Source organism: Anas acuta, chromosome 7 (genome assembly GCF_963932015.1).
Source record: "Anas acuta chromosome 7, bAnaAcu1.1, whole genome shotgun sequence".
Classification (NCBI taxonomy): Eukaryota; Metazoa; Chordata; class Aves; order Anseriformes; family Anatidae; genus Anas; species Anas acuta.
The window spans coordinates 26,074,412-26,089,105 of record NC_088985.1 but is presented as its reverse complement, the minus strand read 5'-3'; the positions used below and the strand labels follow the sequence as shown (position 1 = coordinate 26,089,105).

The 14,694-nt window shown below is 45.1% G+C and overlaps 1 protein-coding gene and 1 long non-coding RNA gene across 2 annotated transcripts; one reads left to right on the top strand and one right to left on the bottom strand.

Moving 5' to 3' along the window:
* Positions 1–4,390: 4,390 nt before the first annotated feature.
* Positions 4,391–13,543, bottom strand: LOC137859399 (glutathione S-transferase omega-1-like). Its single transcript, XM_068688448.1, has 6 exons — positions 13,309–13,543; positions 13,106–13,214; positions 11,327–11,549; positions 9,339–9,440; positions 7,178–7,284; positions 4,391–4,926 (listed from the first exon to the last, which is right to left on the bottom strand). The coding sequence occupies exons 1-6, from the start codon at positions 13,340–13,342 to the stop codon at positions 4,773–4,775; spliced, it is 729 nt and encodes a 242-aa protein (XP_068544549.1). The 5' UTR covers positions 13,343–13,543; the 3' UTR covers positions 4,391–4,772.
* Positions 4,924–6,184, top strand: LOC137859401 (uncharacterized). Its single transcript, XR_011098258.1, has 2 exons — positions 4,924–6,024; positions 6,082–6,184. It is a non-coding gene; the product is annotated as an uncharacterized lncRNA (long non-coding RNA).
* Positions 13,544–14,694: the final 1,151 nt, after the last annotated feature.

Sequence of the window (14,694 nt, the reverse complement as noted above, 5' to 3'; positions counted from 1 at the left end):
TTTTATTTCTAGCTTCCCAAGAAAGGTTTCTGAGGCAGCAGAAGGATGGAGCTGGAATATGCCCTGTGCAATCCTAGCACATTAAGCCTGATAAGACTCCCAAGTAGAAGTTGTTCCAGAGTAGGATGTAATGTGAACGAGGAAGCCATGAATATTGGTGGTAGACGCTGACCTTACTGGTTGAACCAAAAAGCTCCTGAATTTCCAGCTCAGCTAGAGGAATCCTCTTTACCAGTCAGTTTGCAGAGGTGCTGCCTTTACTAAGGCACCGAGTTTCTAACTAACTATGAATCTTGCTGAAATTAGAGTGTGGCCAAAGAAAAAATGATCAGCAATTTCTATCTTGAAAGTGGGTGTCACAGCTTTACTGGTCTGCTCTGAGGCAGAAATGTAGAAGATGCAGAGGTGAAACATTTAAATATGGCCCTTGCTGTTTAGGCAGTTGGGAGCTTGTGAAAATGTCAAATTGGCACTATTTTTAAAAATTGTGCACAGAATAAAGATTAAAACCCCAATGGGCCAGCAGGCAGAGTGAAGCAGAACCCGTACCAACCTGCCTCATCCCCACAGCCATCAAGGCACAAAACCCATTACCTTGCTCCTGCCCTTCAGTACTGCCTAGTCCTGTGCTAGGAACCAGATAGCACAGAGGGATTTCCCCAGTCCTCAGGATGGCACTTTGCGTGCTAAAACCTTCCAGGTCTCCTCCCTGCCAGTTTGCACCAGGCAGGGCCGGGCAGGACAGGGCAGCCCCGGGATGGTTCTTGTGCCTGTGAGCACAAGTGGTGCACGGCAAGTGATGCACAGCAGCTCTGTCTGTCTGCCACCACACAGGCGCTCCCATGGCCAGAGGTTCTGCACTGTCAGCACCGTGCTACTGACGGTTCGGCTCACCTCCAGGGCTGTGGGTGGGTTATTTTATCACCTCCATGATACGAAGCTTCTGTAGGCAAAGCTAGAGAAAAGCAAGGCTTGTCTACACACAGGTTTCTACCCACACTGTCTCCTGCCAGAGCCACACCTGACACAGCTCTGAAGGTGAAAAATTTGACCCAGAGCATGGACACGCAAGCACAACACAGCCAAGGTCCATAAAGCGTACAAAAAGAAACCAAGAAGCACCTCCTGGGTTTGAAGGCATGGGCTATATAATCTGAGTTGCCTTCCCACAAGAACGGGTTGACTAATCTTCCTGCCCTAGCTATTGTTGAGCGGAGATAACCTCTACTTCCAAGCTTAAACAGACGTGGAAAAAGGCTGTGATGAGTGTAGAGGAACAACCTGCCACACTCCAACTTGGGGATTGGCCCAGCGCGTGTTCCTGTTGAGAACTGCCTTCTGATAATGAAGTGGCAGGAGAAAAGGCACAAAGGCATCCTTTGGGAAAATAGAAACATAGAAAGCTGCATAAAGAACAGCGCTAAGCCGTAATCTCTCACCGCTGGTTTCCATTGGTTCTTCAGGTGGTCTGAAGTCAGTAACTTTTTAATCCTTTATTCCCAGCTGTCCTACGCCTTTGCTGCGTGACCACGTAGGTGACTCATGCACACAGCTTGCAGTTTACAGGAAACTGTCTCCTCCCTATGCAGCTTGAGGCTGTTTGGTGCCCCCTTCTCAGCTCCATTTCCCCTGGAGAGATGGCTTTTTCCACCAGCTTTGCCAAGACTGATGCTTCTAAGGCACAAACCTGTGGCACGTGCTGCCTCAGACCACGTCCTGGGCTCAGATGGCCGTGAACAGCACAGAAAAGGTTCCATACATCAGCCCCTTACTGCAAGCTGCATTTTAGCACCCTCCTAGGCTCAAAATAGAGCATTACTGCACACTGCTAAACAACGTGCACATTCCACCCCAGACACAGCCGAACCTCACTGCTGCATTTTATCATCTTAGCATATCAGCAAAATTTGCTCTAGGAGGGAAAAATCCTAACAACATCACATGGCATTAATAATTTACTCAGCTAAATAAAAAAAAAAAACCTGCCTCTGTCAGCTTTAGACCAGCAGAAGAGACTGGTTCCACTATATTACAGAAATTAGGGATAGTTTAGTAAATGACGCCTGTTCTCATGAGCACAAAGAGACTGCATTTTCATCAACCCTTCCCAAGTGAAACAAATGTCCAAGGAACAGAGTGGTGAAATAATCAGGCTACTAACAGAGAAAGGAGAGAGAGAGAGGGTAAGAAACAGCCAGTTCTCAAATCTCAACACCACAGAGGAATGTTACAGATGCCACGACAGTGGAAAACCGGGGAGAGCTGGCCCAGGAGACATACCAGTGTGCCAACAGATGCTTAACACATGCCCTCACACACAGCCAGGCACTCCTGATGAGCATGACAGACAGCTCTCACATGAAGCATGGCAAGAAGTTGAGATTTACTTTTCTCTTCCTTTTTCTGTCCTTTTTTGCCTGGTCCTGAACTTTTTTTTTTTTTTTAAAAAAAATAGTGCTGTACACATTTGGTGGCACAACAACAGGGAATGACTAAAAAAAATCACCGTGGTTTTGGAAAAGAAAAGCATCAACAACCACCTTCAAAGAAACTGTGGAGCAGAAAGTGAGCGCATACATCCCATTCCATACAGTCTGATCCACAGAAGATTTTAAGGGGAGATCTGATTAAAGGGCAGAGCTACTAATCCGCTTGATCCTTGGTTATTGACTTCACCTTCTTCCTCTGTTCACCAGAACTGAGAGTATGCATTTTCTTCTTGGCCTCTTTGAACTAATATATTGTATCCTTTACACCCATCCACAGGGAAGGGAGAGAGCCCGTCCACTCCACATTAACTTCTCCTTTCCTTTTAAGGCTGAGCCCAAGTGTTGCATATTCATTACCACATCAAAAACACTTTGCCTGAGGTCTGTCTTGGTGTGCTGTAATGGGTTCAGGACCCCAGCTGTCTGCCCGAGGATTTAGAGCACTGATATTTAATAGTAAATTATACAGCAAAATATTTCATTTTACACTTTCTTGCTGAAGCAGCATATTTATAATGGTATACTCTAGAGCCACTAAACAAAGATGGGGAGAGCACAACTTTTCTGTTCACACAGTACAGTCTCCTGGTTACTGTGGTCTGGACTCTGCCACTTGAATTTTTGGATGCCAGTCTCTGTTCTTAACCCATTGCTGGATCTTCCTTAAGTCACATCTCCCACTATCTCCCAGTAATAAAGTGGAGCAAACTGCAATGTATTCCTAGCATGATTATGGAAGCCAATTTCCAGCCCACTTTACTAACAGCTTTAACAGCCAGAGCAACTAATAAAACCAAAATGCTTTACAGTTAGCCATTCTCGGAACTTTGCTGCTGAGATCCCGCTAACACCATTTCAAGGGTTGTGGCACAAGTTCAAACCCTTCTTTCATGTACTGAAACAGCCTAGATCTGTGTTCTGACACCTTGCAGCTGTAAGATTCCTCTGGGTTCTCTAATCACAATCTAGTAAACATATGCAGCATCACATCTGAACTGCGAAACTTTTAAAAGAACATCAGCATTCTGGAAGGAAACAGCAGAGTAATTAGTTTTTCTCTAAGTAGTGCCAGATGTGTTTAAAAGTCACAAATATGAGTGCAAAACCTGCATAGTTTGAATTAAAACTAGTAAGAGCATAAACAATCCCCTCCAATAGCTGCAAGCTCACAGATTGCCAGGCTCTGTAAGCTGGTAGGAAGCATGTTTATTAGAGGAACTCCTGCTAACTCATTTTATTCACCAAATCCATCATCCATTCCTGCTTGAAGTTAAGGTTACACAAGCATGCACCTCCTCAGAGTTCCTGTGTTGGGGCAGTAGATGCTGAAACAGAGGAAAGTTCTATTTTTCTCCAGAAAAGCTCCAAGGCACTTAAGAGCCTCAGCTTCCACAAAAACCGTGAATCGCCACCTTCTGCTGTGCTACCTTCCCTCACTGCAATAAGAGAAATAGCAAGGAACAGTTCCATTCATCTCATAACTGCCTCAGCACCACTGGAACAGCAGCCCTGTCCTTGAACCTGAGTAAACTGCTCTGCCTTATTCTTAATGCATGTGTATTTCCTTGAATTCTGGCCAGATTGGGTCGTTAGTGGCCTTTAGAGAAAGACATGGACAGCTGAGCTACATCAGAGTGGGGGGTCATAGTTCTTTTAGTCACTTATGTTGGTGGGGGAAGAGTGAAAGATTTCTTTCCTCTGACTAGTTTTTATTCAAATGATTTTGTCTCCACGCTCAAAGTGCTTTTTCTGCTCTATTAGAACCTAAGACAGTTTCAAAAGGCGCCCAAGTGCAAAGCTATTTCCACATTATTGTTTATCTTTGACAGTGCCTCACTCCCCTCCATGCAACCAGTCCAGTGACTAAGAGATGCCTATGAAGAAGAAAAAAATAACCGTGCTTAAAGAAAACATCTTTTGCTTTTATTTTCAAGACATCAGTATTAAATTTATTAAAGCCAGTAGTAGGTCAGTTTGGGGACTGACTGACAGCAACACTTGCCGAGAGGCCAGAGATGCCAGAAGGTCACCCCGAGTAAAGGCACCACCTTCCTTGATGCAATCAATACCCACAGTCAGCAATGACGTCCTGCCTCCTGCCTAAAGCCAGCGCATCCTCTCCTGAGCAGGAAGGAGGAGAGTTCACAGCCATCTCAATCTTTTCAGCACAGATTGATCCCCCCATTAGTAAAGAGAAGAGCCCGCACCACATTACACCAGATCCTCAGAGCACACACTGAAAAGAAGCACTGACACTTCAGCAGGCACGTGCCCAGTGACACCTCAGAGCCCATAATCGCACGCCTCCGGGCTGTTCTTCAGATAGAGCTGGAGGAAGTTTTTGAATGTCTGCGTGTCAGTCATCGTAGCCTGGACAGCAGGGTCCTGCTTCATGGCCTCCATCCAGCGCTGGAGCTTTGGAGCATGGCTCAAGGAGCTACGGGAAAAGGAAAGAGTCTGAATAACGCCAATGGGACATCAGGAGGACGTCAAGGAAGCTAAACAGCTTTAGAGGTTTTGTTTAACTGCTTGTTTTGCTTTATCCCTCCCAGTGTAACATTTGGCTCAGAGTCGGTGACAGAAATACATATCCAATTGTAGAAGAGAGACTGGTATCTGGAAAGTAAGAGTTCTTACAGAGGGTGTGCACTCTGCAAAGCTGAGCTAAAGAAACAAACAAAGAGCACTTATTGTGCAAGACATCAGCATGTTTCTGCTTGCGTTATTCCTGCTGTAAAAGAGACTTTGCTCTTATTTCTCATCTGCTCCGAGTTGAAAACAGAGGCTTGTGCACCACTGCCTCCCTCTGGAACACTTTGTTAGTAGTGATTCTTCAACAGATTGTGTGCAGCGGTTGAGTCCTTCTCCACAGCTCACAAATCCCTTCTGTCACAAACCAAGGTAAGCTTCTACTAGCCTGCAACCTAGCAGCTCAAAATGCAAACTGTCTACTGAGGAAACTGAGGATTTGATGAGGAAACTGAGCATTCAACTAACTGACAAAATCCACAGATCCACTCTGACACACCCTTGAGAAAAACTGTGTGGCAAATTGAAAGTTTAACAGCATCCACAGTTCTTTTCCTTCTCTTCTGGCACAATACCTAGAGTATTTTGCATTCCAGTTTCCAAATCCCAAGGTTAGTTAAAGCATAACCTCTCTAGATAGCTCCCAACCTTTACCCAGGAAGCACCTTTTCTTAACATACAGTGGCTGAGCTCTTCAATCACTCAAGTACCTCGATATTTCTAGGCCCACAGTTCTGTATTGTTTGTAATATTTCCCCTTCCCATCAAGGGCCACGCAGAAGACAAAGCATATCAGAGGTCCATCGGTGAAGTCCGCATCTTACAGTGCCAGAAGTTTCAATTCATGCTGGATTCCCTGCATCTTCCTCATTCTTCACTAATACTTTAGGCAACAGGGTGCCTCTAGCTGTACCACACTCCTTGTCCTGGTTTGGGCTGGGATAGAGTTAATTTTCTTCCTAGTAGTTTGTATGGTGCTGTGTTTTGGATTGAGGATGACAATAATGTTGATAACACACCAATGTTTTACTGTAAACACTGCTCAGCAACAACTAAGTCAAAGACTTTATAACTTCTCATTACCACCCTGCCAGAGAGGAGGCTGGGGGTGTGCCAGGAGCTGTAAGGGGACACAGCCAGGACAGCTGGCCCAGACCCACCAAAGGGATGTCCCGTACCTTATTGCATCATGCTCAGCAATAAAACCGGGGAGGAGCTGGCCAGGGGGGCTGCTGCTGCTGCTCAGGGAGTGGCTGCACACTGGTCAGCAGGTGGTTAGCAATTGTATTGTATGTTCCTTTTTACTTTTTTGCTGTTCTTTTTTTTTCCTTCCCCTTCTCTCATTAAACAGTCCTGATCTCAGCCCATTAATTCTTGCACTTTTCATTTTTCTCTGCCATCCCACTGCAAGAGGGGATGAGTGAGCAAACAGCTGTGTGGTGTTTAGCTGTCTGCCAGGTTAAACCACAGCATTCATCTTCTCATTTTATCACCCACATCCTCATACAAGCTGACTCTTCAGCCCTGTGCTAAACCAGCTATAAATCAGTTCTCCTTTGACACCATTTCCTTATGTTAACCCAATACCATGGTAACTGGAGCTGTTTAAGGATGTACCAGACCAAGATATTTAAGTATAAAAAAAAAATCCATTACAACAGGGACAGATGACCTACAGCTAGGCAAGATATGATTTACCTACCTCAAAACAAAATGAGCCTCCTTTATCAGCCCAGAACTTCCAAAGAGGATCAGAAGATTTGATCCCAAGCTTGAGGTTTTAGACCATGAAATTTGAACCTAGGTGTCCATACCTCTACCCACCCCACCCCCCCTCAAATAAGGGCCATTTTCATCTACGATGTAGGAACAGAAAGAAAATCATGCATTTTGATCACTACTTCTGGATCTGCCAAAATTATTTGTTAGGAAAACAAATCTGACGAAAGGTCTGTTTTAAAACTTTTTGGTTTTGTTTTACAGAAGATTCCTTAGCAACTCCCCTCTGGTTTAAGATGCTTTCCCCCACCCCAAAACTGTAACAATGCACTCACCCTCTTCAGCAGTCCCTAAAAGTGGCCCACTGCTGCACCATGTATGTAAATAATATTTATGCCAAGGCATTTCGGAACATGCTAAAAGCCAGGCAAAGTACTCACTCCGTCAGCTCGAATGCTTCTAGGCGTTCAAACCAGGGCCAGATCATGTAGTCAATCATGGAGACTGAGTTCCCACCGTAAAATGTAGTGTTGCGTTTGGCCAGAATCTGTGAGGAGAGAGGACAATCACCCTCAGAAGGAAAATTAGCACATCGAGACCCTACAGTAACAAAAAGCCCAGCTCATAGTGGAATGCAGGCATGCTGAAGGAATCAGATGGGAAATAACGCAGATACAGCACACTTCTCCTATGCATGCAGTATCTGAGGAGTCAGAGCTGGTCAGTAACACAGTTGTGATATCAAGTTTTAACTATTTCATACACTGTCAGTCCAGCTCTTCCCCAGTGCTTGTTCAAAAATTGCCATGTATTATTAATCACTAGTGATCTGCAACTTGTGTACAAACAAAAAGGAATTTAGCTCTTAGAATCTATCAGTTACTGATTTGTTATCTGTAAAAAAGGAATAATGGCAGAGACTAGTCAAACAATACATACGCACTTCTAGAGCAATGAGGTCAACCAAATGTAATGTTGTTTTGGCAAAGACTCTGTTCCCACAACACTTGAGTGCAGCTGATGCCAGGACAGCATTTCTGACATTACACATGGAACTGGATTTGATTCCAGGTGCAAAGGAACAGGAAGTATGACGTTTACATACACCAGAAAGAGACCCCAGCTCAGCACAAAAAGCAGAGCCACAAGGAATGCATGAGCCCTTGCAGAAGTTTTTGAAACATGTCAGAAGCCTAAGTGTAACAAGCATCAAGCTCAGTACGCTTTAACAAACTTCCAGATCTTGGTCTCTTCTTTTAGGAGTCTGGTCCCACTGTTTCCAGACACTTTCGCGTTTTTAAGATGGAACCCCAGTGGAACTTACAGTGCGTCCCTCAGCCCCCCATGATCTAATGAGCTTTAGAGCAGTCCTTTAACATCTCATGCTGTTTGAATTACCATAAGTCTGGTAGAAAATAACCTGACAGTTATGTTATCTGTAGGTTCCACAGTCCCAGAGACAGGAACACAGCTCCCTCTATTGGACAGCAGCAAACTAAATACAGCAGTGTTTGCAAACATTTCCCTCTTGGATTTGTCTTGCAACAGGCTGAGTAATGTTTGCATGGCTTTGTCCCTTCTTCCCATCCTTAGCCAACCTTTTGCTGCAAAATCCTTCAGAGTATAGTAAAATAGAGACCCTGAAAGAGCAGCAAGTATTTCACGGCATTAATAAAGCAGGAAGAAGGTTAATTTTGCCTTAAGGCTGAATAGATTTATATTTCAGGGAAGTGAAATACTTGAGCTCTTGGGGGAAGCTAAGTGTATCAGCAGCAGCACTACTCCAGCAGCAGCCTAATCAGATGAGACTACCCTGAAAACAATTTTAGTTCAGCAATTCAGTGGGCAAGGAAACAGAAAGCACAGGACTGTTAGGAGAATTAGGGAAGTACCAGAAAGCTATCGGAAGCTTCGCACAGGAAGCAAAACACGCTGGGGGAGGATTGCTTCTTACCTAAGCCACACACGCATTAGTTGCGGCTGCTAAAAACACAGAAGGAACAGGTTTGTGATACAGAGAAGTCTGACACCTGCTCAGGCTAGCCAAGAACCACTGCTGACACTGAAGCAGGATTGTGAAGCTCCTCATACAGCAAAGTCACCTGGCACTTCCTGGAGCTCTGCTGCAGTTACCTACACAGCTGAAGCAGAACACAGCCCATGGCTGGATTTCTGCAAGGGACAGATTACACTCTGCTCCCTCAGCCCACTTTTCCCCTGCCACCAGAAGATAAGCAGGCAGAACAAGGATGAACTTTTAGCAGCCAGAACTCCTCAGCCTTTGCTGCTATAACATGCTGCAAGGCCTCCTTCCATTTAAGGAGGAACAAAGACATAAGTGGTCAGCTACAACTCAGAAATCTCCCCATATCCAACAGAGATTTCATCATACAGATGAGTATCAGTTTAGCTACTTGGAATTTGCTGTAATGGTGCTGTTATGCATCCTGGGCTGGGGGGAGTAAATTGAAAGACCGTTCATTGCTATAGCTACCAACAGAACGAGAAGAGATCTAGCTCCAAATACCAAAGCATGGAGAGAGGGATATAAGGGGAAACTACGTAACTGCCAACCTGCTCACTACTGTGAAAGGCTCTTACCTCTTCAAGTTTGCTTAACTTTTCAGTAATCTCCGCTTTCTGAGCTGTGGTATCCTGTCCATCTTTGAGAGCCATAGCATACTTGAAAAATAGAGGTGTTATCTGTATAAAGGAAAGGAGAAAGTTTTTAGTATCACTATTACAATAATACAAGCAAGTCATTCAGAGTTTAGGACACTAACTTAGATGTTAAGATGTTTTTAAACAGTTAAAGTCCATTAACAAAAATCTTTTATACTTCACAAAAGGTAAAGGCTCAAAGGAAGACAAAATAAAATACTAATGGATTTTAGTCCTGTAGCGACAGAACAAGAGGAGCGTGTTTCTAGCTTGCATGTACTATCAACAAAGTGTCAAGGTACGAAGCAATAGTCTTTCCCCAGGTACACACTCTTGAAAACCAAATGCACTTTACTTATCAACAGTTAAGGTACTTTTATAAAAAGAGATATGCAGGCTTCTAGAGACCTGTACATTTTTAATACAGTAATTGCCAGATAAGTTAGTATACAGCACAGAAAGTTGCCCAGAAATTAAGCTTAACTATATTTTTCGAAGTTGTCGTGGTTTAACCCGGCCGGCAGCTAAACACCACGCAGCCGTTTGCTTACCCTCCTCCTCCCTCTCTGGGACAGGGGAAAGAAATGGAAAGTGAAGCCCGTGAGTTGAGATAAAGACAGTTTAATAAGACAGGAAAATAATAATAACAATAATAATAATAATAATACAATGGTGATAATAGTACTACTACTAATAATATGTACAAACAAGTGATGCACAATGCAATTGCTCACCACCCGCTGACTGATGCCTAGCCTAACCCCGAGCAGTCCAGCCCCCTCTCCCGGCTAGCCACCCCTATATATTGTTTAGCATGACATCAGATGGTATGGAATACCCCTTTGGCTAGTTTGGGTCACCTGTCCTGGGTCTGTCCCCTCCCAGCTCTTACTGCACCCCCAGCCTGCCTGTTGGCAGGACAGAGCAAAAGGCTAAGATGCCCTTGGCTTGGTATAAGCACTGCTCTGCAACAATTAAAACATCGGGGTGTTATCAGCACTCTTCTCATCCCAAGCCAAAACACAGCATTCCACCAGCTACTAGGAAGAAAATTCTGTTCTAACTGAAACCAGGACAGAAGTTCATATACAAGCATTTTTCTAAGATCTTTGTCATTCACACAACCAACATTCACAGCACAACTCACTTCTCACAAAACGGTTCCCTGTAACTCCTTTACAACAGGCCTTTCTGAATAGAAATAGTGGGAAACAGATTCTTCCCCTGCCCTTTTATCCCCCTTTCTTTGTCCACATCTTTTCTTCTTTGCATCTTGCATTCCTTCCTCTTCTCTACTGCTTTATATCCAAGACTTCTTTCACTTCCTAGATCCTCCAAAGCACGTGCTTGCACTATCTACATTTAGGGTACAGAGAGGTTATCTGCAGCAAGCCACAGAGCCCGCCCCCACCCCATACTGAGAGCCAAAACCAGGGTGCTTATACAGGTCCCATGTCTATGGCTACCTGCAAGCTCTTGGCCTTGGTTGTAGGCTCTCTCAGTCAGGCACTCGTCACATTCCACAGTCATACAGTGTCCTACAGCAACACTCAGGATTAAAATACAGCAATTGTCACTGCCTATGTCTCAAGCATTAAGTTAGTTTGGCCTCTATTACAGGCCTCTACTATATTATATATATAGTACAGGATGCTCGAAACCCTGCCTCTGTCATATATTTTAACTAGCCTAGCTGTCTTCCTGTATCCATGCCTTCCCATTAATACTGGAAGCAACTCAGATGCAGAGCCATTTGCACAAGCTAATAGCAAGAGAATCAAAATTTCTCAGGTTAAATTTAAATGCCGTTTATTTGGCTTTGCTATACACAAGACCCCTCAAGAGATAAAAGCAGCATTAGTAATACAGCTGGAGATTGCGAAGCTCTAGTGAGGTAAGGAACACACCCTACCCTGATCACACAGTACCTTTGAGAAGTGTTCCAGGACCATCTTCTGAAAGGCTCGCTCATACGGGTCTGAAGGCATCAGCTTCTTCCCTGGAAATGCTTCATCCAAATAGTCGCAAGTGATCGGGGACTCATAGATAAGCTGGCCTTTGCAGGTCTCCAGAATAGGAACTATCCCAAAGGGGTTCTTCTCAAATAACCAGTCAGGTTTGTTCTTTAGATTGATGTTAATTACTTCATAGCTAGAAGAGTAAAGGAAACAAAATCCAAGCATGTTCAGCCCCACTACAGTCGACTCCATACCATGGTGAAATGCAGTCAATAAACCTCAACAGCTATAGTCCTTGAGAGGCTGAATGCTCATTCTCCTTCTCTCCCTGGTCTTCCCTGGGATCCTCTCCAGGACTAACCATTTGACACTCAGAACTACTGCCAGGGAGCACTTCCCTTCACCAGAGAAAACCAGAGCTGACTTACAATGACTTGTTTATTAAGTTAATAAGACACACAAACCTTCTGTGAGCACAGAGCAGCAGGCCTTCCAGTCATGCTAAAAACAAAGGTCAAGCTTGGCATACAGCACACTTACCACATGTAAGTTCAGGAACATTCCGAGAATGAAGCACTTAATTGCATTTAAGCCACACTGCAATTAAGAGCTGCCCCAGAACTTTAATCTGACTTTGCACAAAAGTCCAAGTCTTCCCTGCCTGTGATAAGCCTTCTACCTTACATAGAATAGATATGCAGGGCAGAGGCAAAATAAATATTGATTAAAAACAAACATACAGGAAATTTGTCTATTAACGAAGCATAAATTACACTCATGCATGACCCCAGAAAACCCATACAAGGCTTGCTAAACACTGCTGAACCTTCAAAACAATCAAAAGTTACCAGAAGGTGGCTACTAGATTCTTTTTTTTTTTAGCAATAAAAACCCTCCAAACCACTACACTAAAACACACCAGCCCCCCGTATCAGTCCAAAGACACTAAATAACGACAGAATTAGACTGACCTGCACATTTTAATGCATCTACTTTTATTTTGGGGGAGGGTGAGATACACATGCACCACCAACACACACTACCCTGCAATCAGAGGAGAACTGGGGGCTTAACACTTGCTTTGCTCCCAGCACAGTGCTGATTATCAAAATTGGGACAGGCTTGGGACCTGCTGGGAAGCAGCAGGTGAAGAACCCCGTTACACTGAAGCTGTGAGCTGAGGGAAGCATTACTCAGCATTTGGAAACGTGTAAATGACTTGGCTGTCTTGAAATAAGAACCACCATAACTTCGGGCTTCTATAAACTTATTACAACACAAGAATAAGAATACTTTATAAGAAGATGGTACTTCTTTGTTAAAGATGTCATTTGCTTACTCCCACGTTTCACTAAGTGGCAGCATAAAGTTACGCTAAAGACTTGCATCTCCTTGAATTGTTGCTGCACCTTACTAAAACCAAACAAACACAGGCCGAGGCTCTCTTTGCACTTATTCAGAACAGGGCTAAGTGCTATTACTGCAAACTTTTAGGAAGAAAACACCACAACTTCTGCGTTTGTTTGCTTGTTTTCCTTCGGCTTTACTTCATGCCTTTCCATTACCGACCTCCCACCCAGCGCTAAGTACCCCCCACTCCAGCACAGCCTCCCCCTCCCCACCAAACCCACACACGCACCAAAAAACGCGAGTTTTACCACAAAACCACCCCCATTTTCCCTCAGTTCCCGCGGGGATGTTCAGCCAGGAGCTCTTTAGGACACCCAGGCAGGACGGGGGGAGCCTCACCTGATGCCCTTGGCTCGGAGGACGAGGCGAGTCCGCTGGGCGAAGGGGCAGAAGCGCATGCTGTACAGCCGGATCAGCCCCTCGGGCACCGCTCCGGGGGCCGTGCTGCCTGAGGAGGAGAGGAGAAAAGCAGCCCCACCGTCACACCACCCCTCTGCCACCCTCCGGTGCTCGCAGCCCCGGCCCCCGAGCCCGCCGCTTACCCTTGCCCAGGCTCCGCGAATGCTCGCCCGCCATGCTGAGCGCCTCACGGAGTACCAAGCGCTGCCTCCTGGGGCGGTCCCTGCCTCAGGTCGCTGCCTTCGTCCCCTTTTTATAGCGACTGGGCGCTGCTTGGTAACCTCCGGCCGCCAATCGCCCGTGGAAATGGGAAATCGAAGGGAAATGCGGCGGTGGGAAGGGCAAGGGTGTTGCAGGCAGCCCTCACGCCCTCCTCCTCCTCAGGAGCCTCCTGCAGCTGCGCTGCCCTTCACACCAAATCCCAGACCACCTGGGAAATAATGATTTATATAATAATAATAATAATTTCCACCTGCCTTCAAGTCAAAGGTCTAAGTTGTGTGGAAGCTGTATGCTTGTGGGCACATGTCCCTGCCACAGACATCTCTGCCAAACCTGTCAGTGCTAATAGAGATCTGGAGCTTTCTGAGAGCCACCAGGGGATCCCTGCTTATACAACAGGGAAAGTTTTGCCTGCTGTTGACTTTTAGTTTGGTTTCGTTACTGTAGCTAGGGCTCAGGCATCTTGTCACAAAGACCAGTATTTTTCTGGGGAGATCCTTCCTGCTGGCAAACGCTGAGATGGCCACCAGTAAAGTCACCACAAACCTGACACCATAACGCACTCAAACACAACATGAATTTTTGCCAAGTCATTAATTACATAATCAAACAGCAATAAGCAACTTAACAGTAAAAGGGAGTGGTAATTTGTTGCACAAGCTTGCCATGCCCTGGGCAAACAGAACCCATATGTAAGACATCCTTTCCAACAAGATAATTTCTCCCACCCTTAGAACTGTGCCAGAGGACATTCCTTGTTTTGCTGACAGCCTCCTGTTAGGACAGTTTCAGCAACATTTGGGTCAAAAAAAAAAATCAAAATTTATTTTGAGACAGGCACACGCAAATCCAAGGTACAGTTGTAGCATTACAGACCTAGGTGCTGTAAGAGCCTCTTGGGGACACAACAGAGGCAGTGCCTGAGAACAGCAAGATCTCACCACAGGGGAAAAAATTCCTCATCGTGTTTTGGTTTTGTGCAGCATGGATCACAGAGAATAGTGACAAGAGGCAGGGCAGATAGATGCTCCTGTAGCAGCCAGTAGTGCTGCCAATGAGTAGCACTGCCTGGGAGCTGCACACTGCTACAGCACACAAATAAAGACTACAGTGAGGAACTGTGAGCAATAGCCCTGTGAGGATGAAAACAGGGCATTACAGCTAATTCTGCTTTTAAAGCGCTTGGGGATTCTTACTGTGCTAGTGCCAAACACCATGGATGTGCAAATCCTGGAAATCATTAAGGTCGGAAGAAACCTCCAAAATATCTGGTCCAACCATCCCCTAATGTTAATGTCACCAACTCA

Coding starts and splice junctions, on each gene's coding strand:
- LOC137859399 (XM_068688448.1), bottom strand. CDS start 13,342: ATGGCGGGCGAGCATTCGCGGAGCCTGGGCAAGG. Junction 11,550..13,105: donor CTCCGAGCCAAGGGCATCAG/GTGAGGCTCCCC, acceptor TTACTCTTCTAG/CTATGAAGTAATTAACATCA. Junction 9,441..11,326: donor TCCTGGAACACTTCTCAAAG/GTACTGTGTGAT, acceptor TCCTTTATACAG/ATAACACCTCTATTTTTCAA.